The 19629-nt window shown below is 42.2% G+C and overlaps 1 protein-coding gene and 1 long non-coding RNA gene across 12 annotated transcripts in view; one reads left to right on the top strand and one right to left on the bottom strand.

The window, feature by feature from the left end:
• The window catches only part of LOC140517695 (prostaglandin reductase 2-like), a 76268-nt gene extending 61114 nt beyond the window's left edge, over positions 1 to 15154 (top strand). For 5 of the 10 annotated variants that reach the window (XM_072629162.1, XM_072629158.1, XM_072629157.1 and 2 more), the window contains 3 exons: positions 126 to 213; positions 4108 to 4147; positions 5117 to 5817. In XM_072629162.1, coding sequence (XP_072485263.1) covers positions 126 to 213; positions 4108 to 4147; positions 5117 to 5181 — 193 coding nt within the window. In that variant the 3' untranslated portion in view covers positions 5182 to 5817. Of the gene's footprint in view, positions 1 to 125; positions 214 to 4107; positions 4148 to 5116; positions 5818 to 7197; positions 7459 to 14248 lie in introns of those variants that run through there. The other 5 variants (XM_072629155.1, XM_072629154.1, XM_072629161.1 and 2 more) reach the window with 2 other exon arrangements.
• On the bottom strand, positions 8651 to 14154 carry LOC140517697 (uncharacterized). Of its 2 annotated transcripts, XR_011971731.1 has the most exons (5): positions 13547 to 13732; positions 12143 to 12265; positions 10979 to 11225; positions 10006 to 10123; positions 8651 to 9219 (listed from the first exon to the last, which is right to left on the bottom strand). It is a non-coding gene; the product is annotated as an uncharacterized lncRNA (long non-coding RNA). The 2 variants fall into 2 exon arrangements; XR_011971732.1 differs by lacking the exon at positions 10006 to 10123 and having other exon boundaries at positions 13547 to 14154.
• Positions 15155 to 19629: the final 4475 nt, after the last annotated feature.

Genomic DNA, 19629 nt, shown 5'->3' with positions numbered 1-19629 from the left:
CATCTGGCCAAAGTCAATATGGTTAAGCCATGTTATTTGTTACATGAAAAGATTTCAGAGACTTGGGAAATTATCTGATCTTGCTTTTCTCCTGTTTTAGATTGCTCTCTTTTATTGTTCTATAGGGACAGATTTCTGTTGTTTGATTACAAGGACAAATTTGAGTCTGGAGTTCTACAACTGAGTCAGTGGTTTAAAGAAGGAAAAATAAAGGTAGGAGTTGATCCTATGTCTATCAATTTATTCCTTTGATCTTATTCCTTAAATGTAGTGAGCCTGAATTTCTGTGTAGTTTGAAAAATCAGATTGTTATCCTGGGTATAATAGATTTATAGCTGGGATAAGTGTCCAGTTGCCCACTACAGTTAACTTAAATAAAAACCACTTTGATAAGAAGATTGTATTGCTTTGTTTCTGAGGGGATTCTGCAGTATTGAGATATGATTGGAATAAAAATCTCTAGCTCATGGATTCTCAAACAATAATCTATGGATCTCTAGGGATCACCAAAACCCTTTTAGAGGGTCCTTGAGATCAAAAATATTTTCATAATTATACAAAAAAGTTATTTATTAAAAAGCTTCTCCATTTCCCAACTATACATCCATTTGAGGATTTTCTTCATATCCTTTAACCAAAACAATGTATCACAACAGATTGAATGTAGAAGCACATAGGAGAATCAAGCTATTTTCTGTTAAGACAGACATTAAAGAGATTTGCAAAAATGTGGAAGGCAATACTGTGTTACTTTTAAGTTTTTTCTCTGGGAAAAGTTATTTTTCATTTTAAAAGGTCATGTAAATATGTAACAGATTTATTGTTGTTCCTTTTGAATGAATAAATACTTTTAAATATCCATTTTATTTCTAACTGGAAAACACTAATAACTTCAGCCCATGTAAACAAAAGCTATTTAGGGCCCTCTGCAATTTCTAGAGTATAAAGGGGTCCAGAGACCAAAAAGTTTGAGAACCAGTATTTTAGACCAGTGGTATCAAACTCAAAAAGAAACTGATCTCTACAGATCCCTACATCTTTGCTTAGAAAACCAAAAATTAGCATATCCATGTTGTGGAGTTTTTTTTTTTGTTAAATCTTTCCCAGTTACATATTAATCTGGTTCAGATGGAGCAGTGGAATTTTTGTAGTCCACAGGTTTGACAACTCTGATCATCATTTTTTAGCCCATTAGTAGCGGATCACAATTTACATACCACAATTTATTCAGTAATTCTCCCAATTGATAGATAAACTCTCAGATTCCAGTTCTTTGCCACAACAAAAAGAACCATCAATATGTTTGCATAAATTTATAGTTTGTTTTTCTTAGAACTAATTTCTTTTTTAATCTGCCTTCCCTTTGTTTCCTCTTCTTTCCTTTCCTTCTTGTTTACTATTTAGTGAAATGAATTTCTGTCCTCGCCTTTGTGTGTGCGCATGTGTATCCTTCCCTCCTTTGATCAGTCAGTACAGGTGAAAGTGAGGTTTAGTATCAGCTGCTCCACACAAACCCATTTATGTGAGATAATTTTTCCCATCCTTCCTTTCCTTTTCCCTCACATAGTACATTTCTTTTCTCCTCCTTTCCATTCTTCTTTTAAGATCATCTTGACTCTGTCTTTGCATTTCAAAATTTCTTCACAGATTTGGTCTTTTCATAATGCTTGGAAATCTTCTACTCCTTGAAGGCTAATTTTTCCCCTGTAACATTATAATTAGTTTTGCCAGGTAAATTATTCTTTCTTGTAAGCCTATGTCATTTGACTTCTGGATTATCACATTTCAAGTTCTCTACCCTTTTGTTCTGAGATAATTTATGTTTTCTTCCATTTTTTTCAGTCTTGACTTTGTTTCACTATTTCTTACAAATTCATGGAGTTATTAGAATCTATTTGGTCCATTCTCATTTTGGGGAATTTCTTGCATGGGCAACAAATTTTACACCACTTGTGCCAAGATTTTCTTTTTCCAATTTTTTCCTCCTTGGCTTTCATTTCTTTTCCAGTTTTTTTCCTCAAATGCTCTCATTTATATGAAAAAATTGTTCTTTTTTTTAAAGTTATGAATTATTTTTTTCATGAATTCTAATTGAATTTGTGCCCAAGCTGTGTTTTCCTTTGAACCTCTGCTTATGGACATTTTGGAGTCATTCTTTTCTTCTGGATTTACGTTTTGAGCATCCCTGTTGTTGCAATAGCTTTTATAGTGGGGTCTTTTTTTGTTTGCTCATTCTTCCAAGCTGCTTCCTGACTTTGCTTCCTTTTGAAGGGAAGGTCTGGACTAGGTCTGCTGCTACTTTCTGTGGGTTATTGAGGATCTCAGGGACACCTCAGGTTGGGGACCTGAAAGTTTTCGATGTTTCCTGGGTCATCATCATGATCCAGGGTACAGTCTGATCACTTCCTCACTGGTCTAAACACTGCATGTAGCTGACCTGGGTATGGGCCTGAGTAACATACATATAGAGTTTCAGTAAAACACTCCTAGACTCTCTGTACTGGAATGTTCCAGGTAGTGCACTTATGACCAGATCCCTAGTATCTGTAGATCTCTGTCTGACCTGGGCTTGAAGAATGACTCACTTTACTTCTTTTTCTTGAATTTCCCAATCAGGATTCAGTCTGGCATATTTTCTTTTTTAAATTTCTTGAGTTCCAAATGTTTTTCCTTCTCCCTCTTCCTATTGAGGAAAAAAGAAAAATAAAATCCAGTACAAATATGTATAGTCACGCCTGGTACAGTTTCTGTATCTCTTTGGAAGAGTTAGAGAAAAGTTCTTGGGGAGCTCACTGTACTTCTTCCTGCTACCACACCATCTTGGCTCCCCTTCTGGTCATGACCCGTTAGATACATTTCTATACTGACAGCCCTGGTACTCAGTGTGGATTGTGGACTGTGTTGGAAGTGTTCTGGTCTGTGCTGTGACCCTCATGTTTCTATCATCCAATGTGATACTTGGTCCTTCTGAAGTAGCGCGGCAAAGTCTGGGATTTCTGGTCTTTATTCTCCTCCATATTTTGTCACTTTGGTACAGTATTCCTTGGAGAGGAAGAAATGAAAGCCAGAAATATTTCAAAGAAAACTTTTTTCATGGTGGGATTTCTTTTTTAAAAAAACCTTTTGCTTTAATGTCAAATAATTTCTGAATATACCCTTTACCACTCTCCTACCCAATGAGCCATGCCTTGTAACAAAGAATATGCAGGGAGAAAAGAGAAAAGCAGTTCAATATAACCACTCAAGACCCAGTGAATATACACAATATTCCCCTCCCATAGTCTATCTAATTACAGGGGGCAGATGCATCCAAGATAGTATTTTAGATAGAAAAGATTTCTTAATGATCATCTAGTCCAACAATTTACTTTCAGTAAAGTATAGGAGGGGAAGGAGGCCAGAAGTTAGAAGGATGCTGCTAAAAATCAGTTAATTTCTTAGCCATTTGAGAAAAAAATGGCTGATTCAAAATATGCATGCACTCCTGTTTTTAGAAATTATTAATGTAAAAACCCTAAATTATACAATAAAAAATAAGTGTGTAATTATTCTTATTAAGGTTATAGGGCAGCTAAGTAGTACCATGGATAGAGTACTGAGCCTGGAGTCAGAGATGTTCATCTTCAGGAGTTCAAATTTGACACTTACTCTGACACATACTAGGTGTATGATCCTAGACAAGTCACTTAAGGCTGTTTGCCTCAGCTTTCTTGTCTATAAAACGAACTGGAGAGGGAAATGGCTAATCACTTCAATATCTTTGCCAAGAAAATCCCAAATGAGGTCACAAAGAGTTGGACACTACTGAAAATGATTGAACAACAAAGATTATATTTTCTTTGAAGCTGCTTTTAATTGGTAGAAATTTTTAAAATTATATTTATTTGGCAGAGAAGTTTGGGGGCAGAGTATGAGAGGGGAAAGAAACAGAACTATAATGTTAGTTGATGGGAAAATATGGATTTTATTGAAAAAAGTATGGTTTCTATGCTTTTACAGATCATATGTTGCATGTTAGAAGTAACCTTCCTCAAAAGGGGAAAGTGCTAAATAGTTTGCCCTTGCAGAGTAAGGAAAAAAATTAATTCCAATTATTTTGATTTGTAGGTCAAAGAGACAGTGATCAATGGCTTGGAAAACATGGGAGGTAAGATGATCAGAAATTCTTTAATAATTCAAGTATAAATTCTTACTCTGAAACAGTACTTTTACAGACATTCCTTTCTTTTCTCTGTGCAGTATGTCATGTTCTTGTTTTCTGGGAAATGTGACAGTAATTTGAATGAAATATGTACTTATCCAACCTCTACCAATAATTCAACTTAAGGGTCCTTAAGAGGAACATCTTTCTTTAGTGTGTCATTTTATGATGTTCTTTCTTGAGTTCCTTAAATAGTTTGTGCACAGCTTATACATTTTACAGAATGGGGGGGGAGTACTTTTCACAGTTTATATATTACACAGATTGGGGAAACTTTTAATATTTAGTTCCCATGAAAATAGATTTTTTTGTCTCCATTTCCATAATTTCCAAAATTCTCTTGGGCCTTTTTTTGGTGAATATTTCCATGTGTACTTAGACATTAGAATTTTAGAGTTGTGTTACTTAAAAAGTTTTTATTTTTGAAAATCTTTTATTTTCATTAGAAAAAATGAATTACATTTGCCTTAGAAGAAATCCATATTGTCAGTATTGCAAAAACAGGTACTCTTCTGAAGACCACATTTACACAAAAGCCCTCGGTCTTTTAAGTTAATGGATGTTAGTTTCATTTACTCATCTTATGTAATTATTGATATTTATATCCTTTATAAGGGATTATTTCAAAACTTTTTTCACTTATTTCCTGAACTTAGAGCAAATGAATATAGTTAGTAACAGGTGGACATTTTCAGTTAAGGTGCTAATGTTAAAGTCATTTCATGCCCTAATTTGGACTAATCTGTGTGCTTCAAAACTGATATAATCATTTCGGACATCACTTAGAATTATCAAACTTCATTTCAGCATATGAATATAATGTTATTTTGAACTATTACAACAGTTATTCATATAACTAGTGCTCTTACACAACTGATACTGAGTCTTCAAGACCATTTATTTTTTCTTTTTCAGTTGCTTTTCAATCTATGATGACAGGCGGCAATATTGGAAAGCAAATCGTTCGTGTTTCTGAATAAAAATCTCCGTCCTTTCATTGGATTACACTTGAATAACAACATCAAATAGATTTCTTTTCAACTTTAACAAGAGAGATTTCAAAATATGTTAATTTATAAGATTAATTTAACCTAACTTTTATTTTGTCTCATTATATTTCATAATGTGCAGCATTGGTGATAGCTTCTTAGAAGCTTTAATGATAATTGTTTCTTGCAACTTAATATACTCTACATATAATGAATTAGAGTAAGAAAAGATCACCATGATCCATTTTTCATTTTCTTTCAAGAGCTAGCATTACATATCATGATCGTATTAGATATTTTGAATCTACAGAAAACGTTACTATTTTTTAATACTCAGAGTAGAATAATAGTTGAGAAATCACTTTGTACTACAACCTTTTGAGCATCGTTCTCAGGTCACTTTTTTATTCAGCTCTAATTATTGACTTTTGCATCTGGTGGGAACAAAGTACTTGCTACTTTATAATGTTATCATTTAGACTTCCTGCAAAAGTCAACCTTGACCTTATTCAGATTGTTAAATTGTGTTTTATCTTCAAGAAGGTAAACAAACTCAAGGCTTGAAGTACTTTAATAACTGTATAAAGATCTAATTGGAGCACAAATACACTTTTCTTTTGAGCCTGATCATGTTTTGTAATAATTGCGTCTCACTAAGTATACCTTACCTGGGCCATTAAGAAGTGGGCGGGGGGGAGCACATTTTAGTCATTAAAAAAAAAAAGAAAAAATCTCTGATAATGCAGATAGCCTTTTAATTTGTAGAAAATGTTAAGTGCATTGAAACATAAGATCAGTGGGAAAATGATATTTGAATTAATTTTAGACTCAGATTTATGACATTAATTCCTCTGCTATATCTCTTTAGCAATCATCTCGAACTGAGACGTTTCTAAAGTGTTTTAAAATTAGGAAAAGCACAGGATAATATAAATACTTATTCTTTGGTAACTTTTGGGAACAAGACTCACAACTGCATCTGTGGATAACAGAGCTTATATTTTTAATCTATGGTAAACTCAAGCTAAGGTTTTGTGGTTTGGCTACAAGTCACTCAAGAAGTATCTAATACCTTCTTTAAAAACAAATGAAATGACAGGTATTAAGAATAAAGGGAAAGCAGAAATATTTATCTTTTCTTTCACCTTTCCACCATAATTTGAAAAGAAGTAAAAAGGCTTTTGGAAGGGGGATAGAATCTTCATAGGAATGTCTGTAAAATGTAATAAAGTGGTATACACGTCTTTATGTAACACACACAGAAAGCCCAGTATGCTGGGCTTAACTGTGGATGGTCTATGATGTCATGTTTTTCAGAAGGGAAAGACATCCCATATTCAATTTGTGGGGCTGGAGGGGGAGTGGAAAAGAAGGGGGTGGGAAAGAAGAGAGATGGTCATGTCATCACCAGGTAGTGACTTGGGTGACCAAGTAAGTATCTAGACAGCTGGTGATTTCCTCTCTTCTGTCCATCTGTACCAAGGGGGAAGGGAAGAAGAAAAGAGGATGGAGATCCCCCACTTGGAAGATCTACAGTTCCACAGCTTGCTTTCTCTCCTTCCCCACTTCCAGCCTCAGGGAAACTCTCAAGGGACTTAATGACCCTCCAAGCTATGGACCCTTTCCACTATGGCCTTCCCTCCCAAGACTAAGACAGACAGACAGAGGAGGGGCAAGGAAGGGCGAGGAAGAGGGGGCAGCATGGAAACTGCATATCTGTAAGAAAGTGTGAAGGTCTCTTGAGGACAGGCATTGGTCATAAGCAAAAACAAACATTGTGAGAGAACTCGGGCAGGAGGAGGGGGAGAGGAGACCAACACGGAGACAGAGAGAAAATATGACAATAGCTATGAGTGAAACACACAGTAATCCTTACTGGGAATGAGAGATATTCCCCAAGAAAGAAAGCGGAATGCAGAATGGAAGAATATATTGGTTCAGAGGGAAAGATTTGAAAGCAGGAGGGATCCCCAAGGATGCTGGAGCAAATTCTCTTCTACTTCACAGCTATACTCAAAAAGATCAGCAGAGCAGTCCTGATCAAATGCCATAGCATCCAAATTCTTGAAGGAAAGGGACCATGCGGTAGAGGAGGAAAGAGCATGAAAACAGAGAATTGGGTAACGAACACCAACGAGGAAACAAAGCATCAAGGGATGCTGGGGAAATGATGCAGACTGCCAGTCATCTCTGGAGAAAGGGAATCAACTGTAGATGGAAGGATAATATTTTTCTTCTTCTTCTCTGCCCCTGTGGGTTTCTTAGTTGTTCTCGTCTTAGTTTTTGCTTTGGAATTTTTTGTCTGTTACACATATGGGACTAGCATCATATCGCTTGTGGTCATCGGGGGGAAGAAAGGGAGATTTGGTTGGAAGGAGGGAGAGAATAAAGCTGGAACTTCAAACAGATGAATGTTAAAATTTCTCTTTTATGCAATGGGTAAAAGAAAATGGGAAATAAATAGTACATGTGGTGGAGGAAAAACAAAGAGGAGGAAAAAGAAAATGTAGAAGGTCAAACACTCTCGTTGCCATCCTCTCTCTCCCCTTTGCAAATGCAGACAACAGGATGGCCATTCTCCCAGGGAGAACACACTTCCACCTTAGTTAAGTTGCCACAAAGAAACATTTCCTCCTTAAATTGCCCCTACATATCCTTTGACCATTTGTCAATAGGGGAATGTCTCATATTCTTAGAGATTTCACAAAGTTCTATTTATATTTTGAATACAAGGCCATTATCAGTTCCGAATAAATTTGTCTTTATTTTCTTCTTTCCTCCTCCTCTTGGTAACTTTTACAAAACCTTTTTAATTTCATGCACTGAAAATTATCCCTTTCACACCTAGCTTTAGTCTATATCTCCTTTTTCTTCCTAAATTGTTCACCTATCCATAAGTCCAATGTTCTGTGTTCTAATTTTCTTCTAAATTCTCTGCGTATCAACGACATATATGCATTTGAACTTTATCTTGGTATACATCTAAGACGTTGGTCTCTGCCCAGTTCCTGCCATACTGATCTCCAGTTTTCCCAGCAATTTTTTTCAAACCAAATAATAAATTCTTCTCCCCAAATTTGTCAAATACAAGCTTATGATACTGACTTGCTTGCTGTCAGTTGTATGTCTTCTCTAGTCCACTGATCTACCTTTCTGTTTCTTAGCCAATACCTGATAGTTTGGGTCATTACTGTCTTATCATACCCTGAGATCTGGTACTGCTCAATCTCCTTCCCTTAGATTTTTGTTCATTATTTCCTTTCATATCCTTTCTTTTTCCAGTTGAATTTTATTAGGTTTTCCTCCTTTGCACTCAAAGTTATAATTACTACCTGGGAATTACAATTCATCTTATTTTTACTCACTATTTTCCTCCTCAGCTTACCTTACTTTGTTGCCTTATCTTCTCCCCTTGCCTGGGACAAATTCCTAATTTTAGCCAAATCTCTAAAAGTCCCTACCTTATCTATTCACTCTTAATCTAGATACCCTTCTAAAGTCCCTCCCTCACCCTACCTCACCCTACCCCACCCCCCCAGTTTTCTCCCCTCTCTACAGCTGCAGAAGTTTTCTCAACCTCTTCAACTCTGGTGTGAGGTTCCAGTATGGGCAGCCCTCCACCCCCACCTGCTTCCTCTGTATTCTTCCTTTTGTACCTCTTTTCATGAGATAGTTTCCCCTTTTATCTTTTTCCTAACCAATTTTGTTTCTTAGAATCATTTCATCATACATAACTCAGCCCCAAACTTTTTTTTCTTCCAAACTACCTAAGGATAACAGTTTGAAGAATAGCCCTCTTCCTCTATTCCTTTTTCTTGTGTGAATTCATGTCTTCTCTGCCCTTTGATCCTTTCTTTTTGTTTTCCCATGGCTGGGGATGGGATGGGGCACATCCTGGAATTCTTGAAGTTCAGCATCAATCTGGATTTGCAGGATGAGGTATCTAGGCCATGCTGGGCTTGGCTGTGAATCGTCTATGATCTAAAATGTGTCCACAAGGCCAAGACATCCCATCTTCAATTTGTGGGGCTGGAGGGGGAGTGGAAATGATGGAGGTGGAAAAGAAGAGAGATGGTCATGTCATCACCAGGTAGTGACTTGGGTGATCAACTAGGTGTCTAGACAGCTGGTGATTTCCTCTCTTCTGTCCATCTGTACCAAGGGGGAAGTGGGGAGGAAAAGAGGATGGAGGTCCCCTGCTTGGAAGATCTGCAGTTCCACAGCTTGCTTTCTCCCCTTCCCCACTTCCAGTCTCAGGGAAACCCCCCAAGGGCTTTAATGACCCTCTAAACTAGTCCCCCCCCACCTCCACTATGGCCTGTCCACCCAAGACCAATACAATTCCCTCCGCCAATGGGTAAGAATCCTGCTGATTGTTCTGATTTAGAAGAGGGACTCCCCTGAGGAAGCCATCCTTTCCTTCTAAGGGAGCTCCATTCCAGACAAGCCCCAGCCGGAAAAGGACAATTGCTTTATTCTCTCTGATCTTTTTTAATCAACTGTTTCATTTCTCTTAGCCCCCAAATTTCTTCTCTCTACCCTTTCCCCTGTCCCTGCAGCCTCTAAGACCACTGCCCCAAGCTATGCAAGGGGACCTCAAACCAGATCTAAGTATGAACATCCTTTTCCTTCAGAGACGTGGGGCTGAGGTGGGATTGTATCTAGAGGACAGACTACTGCCATTCATTTTGAAACATGAAGCTCCTAGCATCAAACACCCCCTCCCCCAACCCAGCCAGCCTGCTGCTCCCTTTCATGGGAGGGCTGAGGTGCCAAGCCTAGAGGCCTGTATTGGGCTACCCGAGTCTTTCTTACCTGTCCCAGGTCTTCAGTTGGCCAAACCGGATAAACGTATGAGAGAAAGGACGTTCCAGAGTCGAACAGGGGTTGAGCTTTATTTCAGGGTCTGGGTTACAAGTGCAGGGAGGTCTTCCTTAGGAGGAAGAGGGGGAGATTTCCTAAGGAGGCTAAGCTTAAGGGATTGGAAGTACAAGCGGGGAGAGAGGGGAGAGAGGAAAGAAAAGAAGCAGAGCCTACTGTCCTCTTTGGCTCCACACGTGCTAAGAGAGCTTTCAGGCTTCCTCAATCCTACTTAACCTTCAGCCACACAGTTTGCATCTCAATACCGTGCTGTTAGGTAACTAGGTGTGCTCCAATCCGGGACAACCTCGAGGGCAGGGAGACTCCACCCATCACGTATCTCCCGGGGAGAGGCGGAAATACCCGAGCTAGCCGAGCTAGCTCAGTCTGACCTTCTCTCGAACCCTGCTGTTCATGGAAGGCCTCGTAAGACTCTAAGATTTAGAAGTCCCACTTTTACCTGCCCGAGACCGTCCACACGGAATTGAGCTTCCAATCCCAACACTGAGGCAGGACTCAAAAGAGCAGCTAAACCTAGGCCTGCCAGCCACCATGTCTCTAGGCCTAAAGTTACTCAAGGAACCTTCTTTCTAGCCACTTATTCCAAGTAGCTCTCTTTACCTCCCTGTCACTTAAGCCCAATGTTCCCATGCCTAGCCTGGGCTCAAGGAATGCTACTGGTACACACAGGAGAACAGAAAGTCAAGAAGCCCCCTGAGGAAATTAATGATCCCCTACCTAACCTGGTCCTCCTTCAGCAGCAAGGAAAGAAGAGGAGGAAAGAGAAAGGAAAGGAAAAAGAAAAGGATTCCTGAAGGAATGAACAAGAAGGAAGGATAGAAAGAAGGAAAGGAAGAAAAGAATTTCCCACCTACCAGACATATTGACACACACACACACACATACCCCTACCTACCTACCTACCTACCTGGAAGGCAGGGGATAAAAGAGAGCTTCCTCGCTGCTTCTGCTACTGCCGTCCAGATGGAGAACAAAACAGGAGAGGAAAGAACCCCTGAAGGCCAAGGATGGGCCTTCAGTGGGCAGGCTGTTCCCCAGCTTCCAAAATTCATCTATGCAAGGATGTGCCCCAACATATGGAGCCAAGCAGCCACACACCTGCTGAACTCCTTGCCAGGCCTGGCTGGGACATGGTGAGGAGTGGTACAGGAGACCTAAGGACAAAAAGGAAAGGAGATTGGTGAGTGTCTGGATGAGGGGCAGAAGGCCAACTCCTACTGCCAGTAGGGAAACTTTTCCCCACTGTGGGTGACTGGGAAGGGAAGCTGGGCAGTCAGTCAGGAAGGCAGGCAGACCATCCAGGATGGGATGAGGGAAATGGGGAGAAAGGAAAGGGGAGAGAAGGAAAATAAAAATGAAACTTCAGTGCCTCAAAGGAATCTGTGTTCTCTGGTTCAGAGAATCAAGGAAGATGTGGAGATGAACCTTGAAAAGGCTGGTGTCCTCTAGATGTGATCTCAGTGGACAGAAATGTTACCCAAGCCTCACCTTTTGTATGTATCCATGTGTGTGTGTGTGTGTGTGTGTGTGTGTGTGTGTGTGTGTGTGTGAGGGGGGGGGGAAGCTTCCTTCAGCCTTAAGTCCCTTAATGATGGGATGAAGAAAAAGGAAAGGAGCAACTGAAAAATCTTGGGGAGTGAGGGGGAGAAAGAGAAGAAAAATAAAAGGGAAGAAGAATTCAATGAAACCAAATGATCTGCATTCCCTGGCTGATTCTAGCAATGGGGATGAGAGGATGGACCCTGGAGATAGCCAGCAAGGACAGCCATGATGGAATGAATGAAGAGCAGAGGAGAGTTGCTAATGGCAGGAGAGAGAGAAAAAGCCATCATGAAGCAGGACCTGAAGTCCCTTCATGCTTCTTGCTCACTTCCAGCCAGGCATCCACAAACACCTTGCTTTGGCATGCCAATCCTCAAAAATTCAGTTACCATGCCAGGGTCTAGCCTGGTCTAAGGAAGAGGACAACCATCGTGGATCTAAGTCTAACCATTTCCTAGAAGCCATCCTTTACACCTGGTATGTGCATTAGTTTCCTAGGGACAGGGAGCCAGGGTCTCAGTTTACTCACCTCTGTAGTTCAGAAAGGGTCAGGTGGAGTGGTTGGATGAGGAAGCCTAGCCTCCTGTGTACCTCCAGGTGATCTCTATCCTGAAAATAGGAAACTTGGTCCTTGACTATTGAAAGGAAATCTCTAGGGCAGACAGAGTAAAAAGAACAGGGCCAAGAGTTAATGGTGATAAAAGTGTCCAACCTACAATCCAAGAGAAGGAGACAGAGTTCTGAGTCAGTGACAGTTGCTTAAAATGTCCTTGATCCCCACTAAGCAAGTCGACCTCAGACCTTCCTCAGGATCTGGGATGCCCCCTGCCCTCCCAGGGGTCTATTGGTGGAGCCTTAGACATCTGATTTGACAATCTGGAGAATCGAGTACTTAGACATTCTCAAGGCACTGTACAAAATATAGTATTCCATTGGTTGATATATGACCTATAAGCTCAAAGAAGCGAAAAGGAGATGTCAGCAGCATTGGGTGAAGCAAGGAAAATCTCCAGGACTAGATGGTCACAAGATTGGTGGGCTCCTCCTATGAGAACCTAGATTCCTATGGGACCTAGACAAGGGACAGATTAACACATTCCTTCTTCTGATACCTATTATCAGGTAATGGGCTTGACATGGATTACCAAACAATTGGATTCAAAGAATTACAATCAATGGCCCTTCTAAAATCATTGGGAACTGATCGATACTGATTATAGTTGGAGTAGGGGTGCTCAATGAATCATCTCTCTGATGCTATATATAGGGACAGCAATAGTATTGGAAGACTAGCTGGGAATGAGAAGCTATTTAGAGTAACAGGAATATTCAGGCCTATTGTGGCAAAGACTTAGGAAGGAAAAAGGCACTCCATCTCTAGATTCAGAACTCATGTAGGGAAGTACATACTATATGGCTCCCTCTTCACATATATGCACATGTGTGGGTCTATGTAGATATACAGGCACATACCAACACACAGTTCTGTGTCTACATAAAATACTGGTCTCGAATGCGAGGTTGGGAGGGAGGAAGACCGGGGGAACTCAGAACGGAACAAAAAAAATCATCAGAAGTTTCTAAAGATTTCTAGAATCTGCAGGGCTTTTCTTGAGGTTTTTTTAAGGAGAGGGGAGAAAAAACTGCGCACCCACACCCTTGAGTCTCTCCCCAGCAGGACCACGGGATGCTCCCACCTCCCCCACCCAACCCCTAGCCTTTCCAGGTTTCAGTCCAAGACAGAACTCAGCATTTGCTTCCGGGGAGCGGGCACACACCGGCCCCCCGGCTCGCGCCGCTCAGCTGGAAGACAGAGAAGCGGTAGGGGAGGTGAAGAAGAGGCCTCGGGGACCCTCCCAGCCCGGCAAGGGGCCGATTGTTAGGGAGGGCTGGCAGGGGTACGTGTGGGTTGTGTTTGCCCGGCGGCTCTTACCTATTCCAAGGCACCTGCAAACCTGCCCGCCCCATTGGGTATTCCTCGTTCTGTAGCAGCTCCCAGTGAAACGGTTCCAATCTGGATGCCGGGGCCCCAAAGACAGGAGGTGGAGTGTTAGAGGACAGCAGGGCAGCCGAGGCCCTGTTCCTCTCCCTCTACAGTCCCACCGCTGGAAAGCACTAAGGGTGTACTAAGATGGTCTGAGCTCAGCTGGCCGGGCTTTATTACTGAGGCCGCCAAGGCTGGTTAAGGTGCTGTGGGCGTGGCTCCTAAGAGATGTGGGGCGTGGGCTCCAGGGTTCCTGTTCCTCGGGGTGCGGCACCAGCTCAGAGCTGGCCGGGCTTATCACTCCACAGGCCTCCGCCTCTCGGAATTCCCTAACACCCGACCTGGGTTAGAGGTCTCGTGGGAGGAGGGGGCGGGACGTGGAAGCTTGAGGAGTTCAGAGAAGTGGAGAGTGGAACTCTGCGTGGTTTAGGAAAAGCGGAGGAGGGGGCGGAATTTGGTTGCCAGCTGTTGGGGGATTCAGTCAACTCCAAAACAAGGGATCCTTCAGGACTCCAGACGTGGTGGCCAGACCGGTAGAAGAAACATCAGAGTCCCAGGAGCGCCAACCCCACCCCACCCCCTGCGCGCAGTCTCAGGGACCTTTCCTCACACCCTCTCACCACGCCTTCTTTTTTTCTTTTTCCTTCTTAGGAGATCAGCTCACTTTCCTTCCAGCGAGATAGCAATTAGCAGCTGAGAGTCCTTAAACCCTTCCAGCTGGAGGGGAACTGAGATCAATTAAAGAGGACGCGCGGAGAAGGGTCAACCAGAAGGACCTGGAGGAAAAGACAGGACCCAGAAGTACACGATAAATCAGAACCACACCAAGTCCGAGGAAGGGCATTATCCCCTCCCTTCCCCTTTGCTTTTGGATTTGGTCCTGGATCATTTTCCTTGAGGTGTTCATGAAATCAACAGGGGAAATACAGTTTGCTCCGCGCATAGACAAGGACTTCTCTCGGTGTGGTCAAATGCTCAGCTTCCACACTTTCGAGTCCATCCCTCAAGTACACTGCTGCGGCCCTTCCATTGCCTGAGAAATGTTGGGTTTCTGGATTTCTTTTCGTGTCTTCTAGTGTCCCCAGCGGTAACAAAACATTGGCTTGAAAGGGGAGCCCCTTTGGACGGGTGGAGATCGTTTCCCCGAGACAACCGGGTGAGCAGAATACAATTCAGAAGCAGCCTGGGGAGCTGGCTTTAGAAGCAGAGGGAGGGCGGTCTGCCCTGGTGCCCCATACCCCACCAGTCTCCTGCCCAGGTGCCACAGACGTGGGGGTGGGGATTTGAGCAGAGAGGTGGGCAAGGGTGACAAAAGAAGTGGTCTGGCCACGGTTGAGAGCCACCTTTCCCTACAAACAAACGAGACCCTTGGGGGAAAGAAAAGATTTCCTGGACAATTCAGATGAACTGTCATTGGGGTGGAATACTGCTAGGGTGAAGCAAATGATGAGCTGGTTCATTTAGAGAGATGTGGAAAGACTTGGACAAGCGAAGTAAGATGCTGCCCGCCTTTCAGAGAAACAGAAGACAAGTAGCAATAAAGAGAATAGTCTTGTATAGATGTGTTTGAATGTATCTGTGTATATATGTGTAGTGTTGGAGATATCTACGCATGCCGGTGGGTGCCTGTGGATGCGTGTGACCGTGCTCACTTTGCGGTACGGTCTCAGGTAGTGTCGGAGGAGAAATACAGTACAAAGCACACAGTAGCGGGAAAAAGAAAACCTAAAAGTCAGGAAAGAAAAGTCGGACGGCTTTGAATACAATGTATACTTTTTAACATAGGTTTTCCAGAAATGGAAATTTGATTCAAGTTGAGTACTTTTCTTGTTCTGTTATGTACTTGTCCATGTTTTCTTCTCATTTTATATTAAAGTTTAAATAAATTCAAAAACTTGAAAAGAAAAAAAGAGCTAACAGACAGTTCCGTCCTCCGACAGCTACTCAGGGTACTTTTAGCAATCCCTGTGAGTCTCCTCCCCCACGTGGAAAAGAAAAAGTGACTTGTTCTTTCAAGTTTTGGGATCTAAATCCTCGCCCTACCTCTATTCCTCCCCTCCTCCACTTATTCAGAAGGCAGAAAAGAAATAATACCCAGTATAAATGGGAAGAAGCTATTTTTCAAAAGTTCAATATAGGCTTATCAGAGAGAGACAGACTTTGAAAGAAGGGCTCTTGGGCTGGGACCCAAGTATCTGCGTGCTCCAGGCCAGGATAGAGCTCTAGGATAGTATCTCACTCAAAGTAAGATTGTGATAAGACCTAAGCCTGAAAGGGCTAGGGTCTCATTACATCCTTGACCATCTCCAGTCCCTGGTGAATGTTATGCCACTGGACCCAGATGACTCAGGAGAAGAAAGTGAGGTTGGTGACCTTGCACAGCCCTCCCTCACATCAAAGTCAACTGCATGTCATGGTCTCCATGGACCATGGAGGACAAACACAACACAAGAGCTCTAGGAAGAGGGAGGGTGGGAGCAGTGAGCTGTGCTGGCCAGAAGTGAAGACACTGAGACCAGGGCCTCTGAAGAAAGGCCCGGTGTGGTTTTTATGTGGTTACAAAAGGATTCTTTGTCATCCGCTCCCCCGCCCCAATGAAATACTGGAGGAACGAATGAAAGGGCAGGGGTGGGGTAACGGGAACCCGAGAAGTACTGCACGGCACAGGGATGTGCGCTGTACGCCAGCCAGAGCAATGAGCTTCCGGGGGAAATCAGTGGACATCGGATTAGGGTGAAATGGAGTCTCCTGAAGTCTGTACAGGACATTACCTGTGGCTGGGAACAGGAAGACCTCAGCTTCTGGGCGGAGAGGCAAAGCGTCGGATTTAGTCTCTGACAGAGACTCCCAAAAAAGTGACTTCCACCAAAGCAGCCTTGTGGGGCTCCCAGCGGGTTACCCTTGCTCAGGGGGCTTGTTGGGGCCGTCCTTGGCTGCCCCCTAGCGCTTGAATCGGTGGCTCCATGTCTTCCTGTTCAGCTGCTGGATATTTGTCCGTCTTTACAGTGACATCTCCCCTTGCAAAAGATGCAGCCTCCTCAGCCCTTCTCTCCCTCAGTTACTAACACTGTCTTCTCTCAGAATCTCCCATGTTCTCTCCCTCCTCTGCTCTCAGACTCCTCTAAGCAATAGTTCTGCAAGACCCTGCCTTGTTCAGGCACCATCTGGAGGATTGTGTTCAGTCTGGGGCACCACAGTTTAGAAAAGGTGTGGACAAGGGTCTGAAGGTGAGAGGACCAGAGACCTTGCTATGGAGGATTGGATGAAGGAATTGGAGGTGTTTCCCTAGGAGAAGAGAAGCTGCTGAGGGGAGAAGATAGTTGTCGCCAAATATTTGAAGGATTGTTTGGAAACAGTATCAGAGGAGTCCAACTAGAACCTGAGGGAACATTGAAGAGAGGCTGGTTTCACCTGAACTTTAGGTCTGTCTGGATGTGCACAGGCACTCTCCTGGAAGTCATGCCTTCCCCCTCCTTGGAGGTTCTCAGGCAGACACTTGATAACTATGTGGTTAAGATATAGAAGGGATTGTTGTTCAGAAAGGAACTGGAGTGGATAATTAAGGTGCCTGGAGCTCTTAGTCTCTGATTCTGAGTTATCAGCCTCAACCATCAACATCCATGCCAGCAAGTAAAAAGACCATTTTCTCTCTACAATAATTCAAATAGGGGAGAGAGAAGAAGAAGAAAATAGCCTAGGACCAAAAGGAAACATGTTCCTCTTGCTTAACACAAGTGTTAATATAGTGTTAAGTCTGCAGGTTTCAGGGTACAGGGGATGTGGAATTCAGTGACGTTGGCTGTGTTAACTGGAGGGATGCAGGAGAAACCATTGTAGAGATGGTGCTGACCAAAAGAAAGCACTAGGAAACAGAGTCCAGCAAGTGCTGAGAGAGAAGGGGATGGGGAAAGACAAAGACTGAAAGAAGGAGAGGAGAGGAGAGGAGAGGAGAGGAGAGAGAGAGAGAGAGAGAGAGAGAGAGAGAGAGAGAGAGAGAGAGAGAGAGAGAGAGAGAGAGAGAGAGAGAGAGAGAGAGAGAGAAGGTGTGGATAGTGACACAAAAACAGAAGGAGGGAGGGAGAGAGAGCATCAAAGTCTTCCAACGTGCAATGAAACGGCTACAAAACAACTGGCTAATGAAGGAAACCTGGGATTTTTACTGATTTGGCTGTAAGGAAAAGGATGGCAGAGACAGAGTCAAAAGTGAACCTAAAAGAGGCATCTTAGACCAGAGAAATCACTTTGCCAACTTCCAGCAGATGAAGAGTAGCAGGAGAGACTGCTCTCTGGTGTCATCTACAGAATTTAGGAGAGTGAAGGACCAGGCTCCTGTGTTAAGAATTCTAGGCTGTCTAGAAAATAAAATTACCAATGTTGAGGGTCTGTAGTGAAACAGGTCCATTGGTGCCCTTTGGCTAAGGCTGTGAATTGGCCCAGTCATTTTGGAAAGCTGTTTGGGACTGAGCCTCCTAAGTGATTCGATTATGCGTGATGCTCTTTTACCAGGACCACATCTGGGTTTAGACCCCAAAGAGAGCAAAAAAAGAAGAAAGGGTTTAACACACACACATACACATACACACACACACGTATGGTTTATACATATGTATTTTTTAACTATAACACCTTTTTAATGGTAACTGGAAACTAAAGTCACATGCACCCATTTCAGAATGGCTAAACACATTTTGATTTGAATGTTGAAGGAGATGGTTTCGGAGAAACCAGGGAAGCCTTGTATGAATAGATGCAGTGTACGTAAACAGGAGAACAACTTGTAAGAGAACAACATTGTAAAAACAAGCAATTTTGCAAATTGTGATTAAACACAATGACCAGCCAAGAATATGGAGCTTTTTTTGTTGCTGCCACTGCTTTTCTGTTTTTTTCTCTTTGTTCTGGGAGCCTCAGCTCTTTTTCCTCCTCTTTCTCTTCTTTGTCTTCTTCCTCCTTCTCCTCTTCCTTCTCCTCCCACCTGAATTCCTGCTAGTTTTGGCCTTCATGGTGGCTGCTACTCCAGACTTGGACCAGGAAGTCTTGAATCCCAACTCCTTTGAATCTAGAATTATGATTTCCCATTATAATAAATACCTTTTCTTTTGGTTCACAATTTTTCTTTTAAGAATTTCTGACACTTTTGCTTCTTTTATCATTTTAAATGCTGTTTTGATGACCATTTTGTGGCATTGGGTGGACTATCTTGTACCATTTTCCTGGAAGCCTCAATTATCAAGCTCCTTCAAATTTTCGGAAGATCCTAAAAGACTCTCATCAAATAGGGAGATTTCTTTGATAGACACCATGGAGACATGAAGGGGGAAGCACTGCCATGAAAGGAAATCTAAAACAGAAACATATGTTCACCCATAATCACCTGAAACAGACATAGATGAGGTTTGAGGTATCATTTATACCAATCCTTTATAGGGAAGAAATTGACTCTCAATAAGTAAGGTCATAGTAAATAAGAAAGCCAGGACTGGAATCCAGAGCATTGGGTTTGAAATATTATTTATGTTCCACTGCACCACTCTGACAGGATCTTGGAGCAGGTTATGCCTTGAATTCAAACAAAAGACTACTCCTCCTTGGATGACAGGATTCTTCAGTTCCTCCTGGTCCTATAGGAATTCACACAAATTATCCCACATAAAAGAGAATTAAAAAGTTATTATAATGGAGGGAAAGTTGGGGGAGGGTGGTGAGCAAAGCTTAGACCTTATTCTTAGAAGGATTGGCTCAAAGAGGAAAAGACATACACACTCAGTTAGATAAAGAAATCTATCTTATCTTATCAGGAAGTAAAAAGGGACCGGATAATAGAAGAGGGAGGGGGATTGATAAAAGGTAGATTATAATGGGGAAGGTAGGGATCAAAAGTAAAACACCTGTGAGGAGGGAAAGGGGTGGGGTAAGAGAGAGAGGGGAACAAACAAGCAAAAAAATAACATGGAAAGAAATACAAAGTTAGTTATCATAACTATATAAATGTGAGTGGGATGAACTCACCCATAAAATGGAAGCAGATAGCA

The sequence above is a fragment of the Notamacropus eugenii genome, chromosome 1 (assembly GCF_028372415.1).
Source record: "Notamacropus eugenii isolate mMacEug1 chromosome 1, mMacEug1.pri_v2, whole genome shotgun sequence".
In the NCBI taxonomy this organism is placed as follows: domain Eukaryota; kingdom Metazoa; phylum Chordata; class Mammalia; order Diprotodontia; family Macropodidae; genus Notamacropus; species Notamacropus eugenii.
Note: the sequence above shows the minus strand (reverse complement) of the source record. Positions and strands in the feature narration are given on the sequence as shown.